Source organism: Carlito syrichta, unplaced genomic scaffold (assembly GCF_000164805.1).
Source record: "Carlito syrichta isolate Samal-C Ts95f unplaced genomic scaffold, Tarsius_syrichta-2.0.1 Scaffold130615, whole genome shotgun sequence".
NCBI classification, from domain to species: Eukaryota; Metazoa; Chordata; class Mammalia; order Primates; family Tarsiidae; genus Carlito; species Carlito syrichta.
The window spans coordinates 6,683-12,152 of NW_007074711.1; the positions used below are offsets into that span (position 1 = coordinate 6,683).

The 5,470-nt window shown below is 67.8% G+C and overlaps 1 protein-coding gene across 1 annotated transcript in view; it reads right to left on the reverse strand.

Moving 5' to 3' along the window:
• The window catches only part of MICALL2 (MICAL like 2), a gene marked incomplete at its 5' end in the record, with an annotated part of 12,634 nt that overhangs the window by 2,065 nt on the left and 5,099 nt on the right, over positions 1–5,470 (reverse strand). The window contains 6 exon segments of the mRNA XM_021708093.1: positions 327–479; positions 967–1,127; positions 1,645–2,024; positions 2,672–2,760; positions 3,054–3,322; positions 5,013–5,470. The exon segment at positions 5,013–5,470 is cut by the window's right edge and continues 32 nt beyond it. Coding sequence (XP_021563768.1) covers positions 327–479; positions 967–1,127; positions 1,645–2,024; positions 2,672–2,760; positions 3,054–3,322; positions 5,013–5,470 — 1,510 coding nt within the window.

Here is a 5,470-nt window from a genome sequence, read left to right on the forward strand (position 1 = left end):
GCCCACAGGCAAGAGCAGGCCCTGGACCCAGGCTCCCAGACAGCAGCACCCCTGTCCACCCCGGTCTCTCCAGTCGCCAGGAGCACACGCTCCGTCATCACCACATGTCTGTGACAGGTGCTGTGAGGCCGCTGGCGGCTCGATGGATGAGAAGGGGCTGGGGGCACAGGGCTGGGGGCACAGGGCTGGGTCCTTCCTCCAGGTCTCCCCTCCATTCTAGGCCCAGTGAGCTCCTACACACCCATCAAAGCCCCGGCAGGCATCTCCCCCTCAGGGGAAGCCCCCTTTCCTGAACACCCCTGGGAAGCGACATCTCTGGGACTGACCTAGTACGCCCTCAGAGTGGGGCTTTTCCTCCTCCTTCCTGCTCTGTGTCCATGCTTCCTGTCCCAAGGGCTCATGCCGAAGCCAGTTGTCAGAAACATCAAGGCTGGCAGGGACGGCCAGTTTTCTGCGGCGGGATGGGGAAGGGGACGCGGCTGCCCCCATGGGGAGACGGAGCCACATGTCAGCCCGCAAGCCCAGTGCCCTTCCCTGAGCCAGGGGCCCGGGGTCAGGCCCAGTACGGCCGGCAGCCCTCTGGGCGGCTGCGGCTGGCACCGTGCCGTGGGCCCCCAGCTGACACGGGGGTCGCCTCACAAGCCCTCCGCCCACGTCCTGCCCAGATGGTCACACCCTCACACCCACCCAGGGGCAGAACCTGGACGCTGCCAGCACGGGGGCAGCCAGCCGAGCGAGTGACTCGAGAGCGGGGCATGGATGCGGGTAGCTGTGAGTGCTGAGAGCAAACACGCACAGACACGCGTCACACACAAACATGGACAGGCGTGTGCACACGCCTGTCCGCCCAGGACCACCAGCTCCTCTGGCTGGGCAGAGCCCCGTCCCCTGCACCAGGAGGTGGCACTACAGGGCCAGAGGGGAGGCCGGCCGGGCACCGGAGTCCGGGTTCGCATCCAGCAGTACCTGAGAGGCTGGGCCCGGGGCTGGCCGGGTGAGGAGTCCTGTCAGGCCGCGCAGGGGTCAGGGTGATGCGGACGCCCCCCGTGGAGCTGTCCGGGGCCTTCCTGGAGGCCCCTTCTGCCCGCAGCTCTGCCAGGACCCGCGGCTCCTTTTGCTCCAGCGTCCTGGGCAGAAGGCGTGAGGTCAGCCCAGGCCCAGGGCCACCAAGGAGCCCAGGCTGGCTGCAGACCAGCCCGCGGGAGCAAGGCGACGGGCCAAGCCTGAGCGTGCGCCGCCCGCCGGCCCCGCCCGCCCCTGTGGGGCCCACAGAGCACACAGGTGGGCGCACCTCCACTGCCCCAGGAGGCCACCGCCATGGTGTGAGCTCACGCCCAGGGCACCCCGGGACCACACGTGGAGGGCCCACCCCCGCTGCAGAAGCACTGTCTGACCCTGCCGCGTGCAGCTGTGCCCAGGTGAGACGGGCACCCGTGCGGCTTCCAGCCAGGAGAGCAGCCCTGCATCACTCGAGCGGGTGAGACCTGGTACGCGGGTGCAGGCACATCCTCATGAGGCGTGTCAGGTCACGCTTAATAAACACGCCCACGGCATTTGCCGAGCAACTCTGGCGCACGGGCCGTGCCTGCCTGGGCTGCCAGCGCTGGCTGGAGCTCCGGGAACACACACCCCTAGGCCGCTCACCTCTCGGCAAGGCTTCTGCCGCCCACGGGCTTCAGTCGGGCCCTCCATCCTGCAGGCCCGTCCTCCTGGCCTTCCTGGGGACTGGCGCTTGGGCCTGGGTGACAGGCAGGGTGGACCGTGAGGAGGGCGGGCCGGGAAGGGAGTGTCTGCAGAGATGGCTGTGCCTCACCCCCTGCTGTCTTCTGGGAGCCCCCCAGCCTGACGCCCCCTCCGCCAGCTAGTCCTCGGAGGGAGCACCGTGAAGGGAGTCAGGAGATGGGATCTGCAGCCTGGCGGCCTGTGCTGTGTCCCTGAGGGAATCACTCCCCATCTCTGGGCCTCAACTTCTTTTGCCAAACGGGTGGGACGTGGCAGGTGAGCCCCGTGACGCGCTCGGTTGCCTGTGTGAGGTGAACACCAGAGTCGCAGCTGCCCGTCTGTGGGCTTTCTTGGCTCTACCTGAGACTGGCTTGGCTTTACTTTTAGAGACGGGGACTGCCCCTACGGCCCAGGCTGGAGTGCAGGGGCATGATCGTGCTAATCTGTAGCCTCGACCTCCTGGGCTCAAGCGAGCCTCCCGCCTCAGCCTCCTGAGTGGCTGGGACTACAGGTGTGCCACCACGCCTGGCTAATTTTTTCATTGTATGTGGAGACAAGATATTGCTCTGTTGCTCGGGCTGGGCTTGAACCCCTGGCCTCAAGCGATCCTTCTGCCTCAGCCTCCCAGAGTGCTGGGAGGACAGGCGTGACTCAGTGTCCAGCCTGAGCGTGTGGCCTTAATGGCGGGGGTTCAGCCGGAGGGAAAGATCTGGAAAGATGCTCGGCGGGGCGGTGTGTTCTCTGAGCCCAGCCCCACAATGCCACGGGCACCTCCAGGTGCCCTGAGGAAAGCCAATGCCACAGTTTACAGGAAAGTGCGAGGCCACGAAACAGGCCTGTGGGGTCCTGGGAGGCCCTAGGAGTGGCCCCAGACCCCAGAGGCCCCAGACCATCATAGGGCACCAGCGTCGGGACAGGACATGGCGAGGAGGGCCCGGCCACAGAGCACAGTCAAACGAGACGGCTGGCAGGAACCCCAGCCGCCGGCACCACCACCACCGGGCAGGGCGGAGTGCAGACGCCGCAGGGCTGGGCGTCCTGCAAGCAGTGTGGACGGGGTGGGCTGGGCAACGGTGTGGTCATGCGGTGCTGCCTGGGGACATTTGTGGCCGCCACGCAGGGGAGGGAGCCAGGTCCCCGGGAGTCCCCGAGCACGTGTCGCAGAGGACAGATCCTGAGAGGGGGAGCAGGTGGGGCCGCCGTGAGACCGCCAACACTGCAAAGCACGGTCAGGGACAGCTGCGGCCGCACACCAAGCGAGGCCCTGGCGGAGGGCCCCGGAGCTGCAGACCCGGCGGCCCCTCAGCCACCCCACCTAAGGGGGCACTCACCCTTTGCCTTCGGGGCCTCCAACCCTGGCCTGGAGCCGGCACCCACCCTGCCGGCCCCTGAGGACACAGCCAGGCTCCTCTGGCCCGCCTGGGGCAACGCAGGTGTCCATGGGCAGCCGTCCACACTCATTGGGACCAGTGGCTCTGTCCTTGCAGGAGGGCTGAGGGCCTGGGGAGACGCTGACAGTGACAGCCTGGCTGACGGACCTGCCCGTGGCCCCTCGGTTGTGGGATGAGAACTGGGAGCAGGGGAGGTGGCTGGGGAGAGACTGGGGGTAAGAGAGGAGGCATCAGGCACGGGTGGATCCAGGAGCCGCTCCAACCATTTCCCCCAGGAAGAAGCCCCTCAGCCTCCCCGGCAGCTAGTGCCCAGTGTCAGATGGAGGGAAGACCACTCGCTGGATGGAGGGCAGACCACCCCAGCAAGGGACGGGCCATGGGGGCTCCTTCTGGCACTGGCACACATTGGTGGCTGACCTTACCCTCTTGCTAAAGCCAGTGTGGGCTGAATTAATACACCCCAAACCACACCACTCACAGAGGAGGAAGCACCCAGGACTCTGCCAGAACCCCCGGCTGGCCTGGGCCTGCCGCCCTCCGTCCTGAGCAACTCATGAGCTTTGCAGCCCGGCCAGGCATGCGGCCTCCATGAAGGCCGTGCGGTGCTGGGCCACCCTGCACTCCCCAGGGCACATGCACGCAGGTGAGGCCCCGGGGGGACCAGACACGTCCCCTGGCCACAGGCGGCTTCTCCACCTCCCCCTCCCTCCTCATGCAGCCAATCTCTCCCCCCTTCCTTTCCCCCTACTCTGGGCTCCCAGGGGTAGCTGGGCCCTCCCCAGCCAGGGAACCCCCCAGGGTCCCCACACAGCCTTGGCCGCCAGAAGGACCTGGACAACCCCGTTCCCGGAGAGACGGGGCAAGTCTCTCTCCTCCCATCCCCTGACCACCCTGGAGCCTCTGGGCACCAGCTGACCAGCGGGGGCATCTCAGGCAGCTCTGAGCCAGGGACCTCCCCTGCCCACAATAAGAGGCAGCGAGTGGCACCGTCGGGCAGCCTGGGGTGCGGTGGCCTTACTTGCTGGGCGGCTGCACTTGGCTGAATGGTGTCCCCTAAAACTCATGTCCACTGGGATGCTCAGAGTGCGGCCACATTTGGAAACAGGGTCTTTGCAGATGGAATCAAGTTAGGACGCATTCACACAGGGTTGGTGTGGACCCCAGCCCAGTGACCAGTGTCCTTGCAAGAGACAGGAGAGAGGGCACACACACAGAGAGGAGGCCACGTGATGACAGAGACAGAGGGAGCGACAAGGCCCCAGCCAGGAACGCCGGGGCCGCGGGGGCTGGGACAGACGGGAGGGTCTTCCTGGGAGCGGCAGAGGGAGACACCCCGGCTGGGGTCCCGGCCTTCAGGACTGAGGCAGGAGAGACTCGCTGTTCAAGCCCCAGGGAGCGGCTCTGTAGGCGCACAACGTCCCACCCCACCGGCTCAGGCCACCTGCCCAGCGGCCAGCGTGCAGAAAGCGGGGGCAGGTGTCGGGACCGGGTGAGACGTCCAGCACCCGGCTCGACTCCAGCGAGCCACGCGGAGCAGCAGCGTGGGTCCCGCTGGCCGGCCGTTTCCTCTTCCACACAACAGGGCTAAGGTCCCCGTCCCCTGTGCGGCGCTGTGCCCTGTCTCTGGGGTCGTACGGCTGCCCCTACAACCCCCAGCATGTGCCAATAGCTTTTCTGCAATAACCCACCGCCCACCGCCCTGACCGCCGGGCTGCACCCTCCTGTCTCCCCCGCCCCATTTCCCAGATGAAACAGAGGCTGGGGAAACGCAGCCTTCACAGTCCCACAGCCACGGAGGAGCGGCACCTGGCCCCTCCGCTGACCCCAGCCCCTCGGGCCTCCTGGGCCTGCTGGCCGGCAGGGGCGTGGGAACCCCTTCCCCCCGCCAGCAGCACTCACGCGCCGTGTGCCTGGGCGCCAGCCCCCGCCAGGGCCGGGAGGGTCTTCTTGAGGAAGCCCAGCGCCTGCTCCCTGGCGCGGCCCCTGGCTGGAGGACTCGCCGGTGCGGGGACCCTGCCCGTGAGGCCGTTGCTGGGGGCCGTGCCTGGAACCTGGAAGAGCTCCGCCCGTGCCCGCTGAGTCCTGGAGGCAGACGGGGTCCAGGCTGGGGGGTCCGCGGTGCCAGGATGTGCTGAGCTCAGATGGAGCGCGGTCTGAGCAGCTGCCACGCGTGGGACGCCCCGGCCCTGGGGTGTGGCCAGTCGAGGGTCCGGGGCCCCCGGGGGAACGGTGGGCCGGGAGCTGGCCGCCACTGTGTGCTGGGTGGGCGACGACCCCCCAGTTGGGGAGTTGCTGGTCACACGGGGGGGGGCTCTGCCATCCGAGGGGGTGGTGGCCGCACGGCCCTCAGAGGGCCT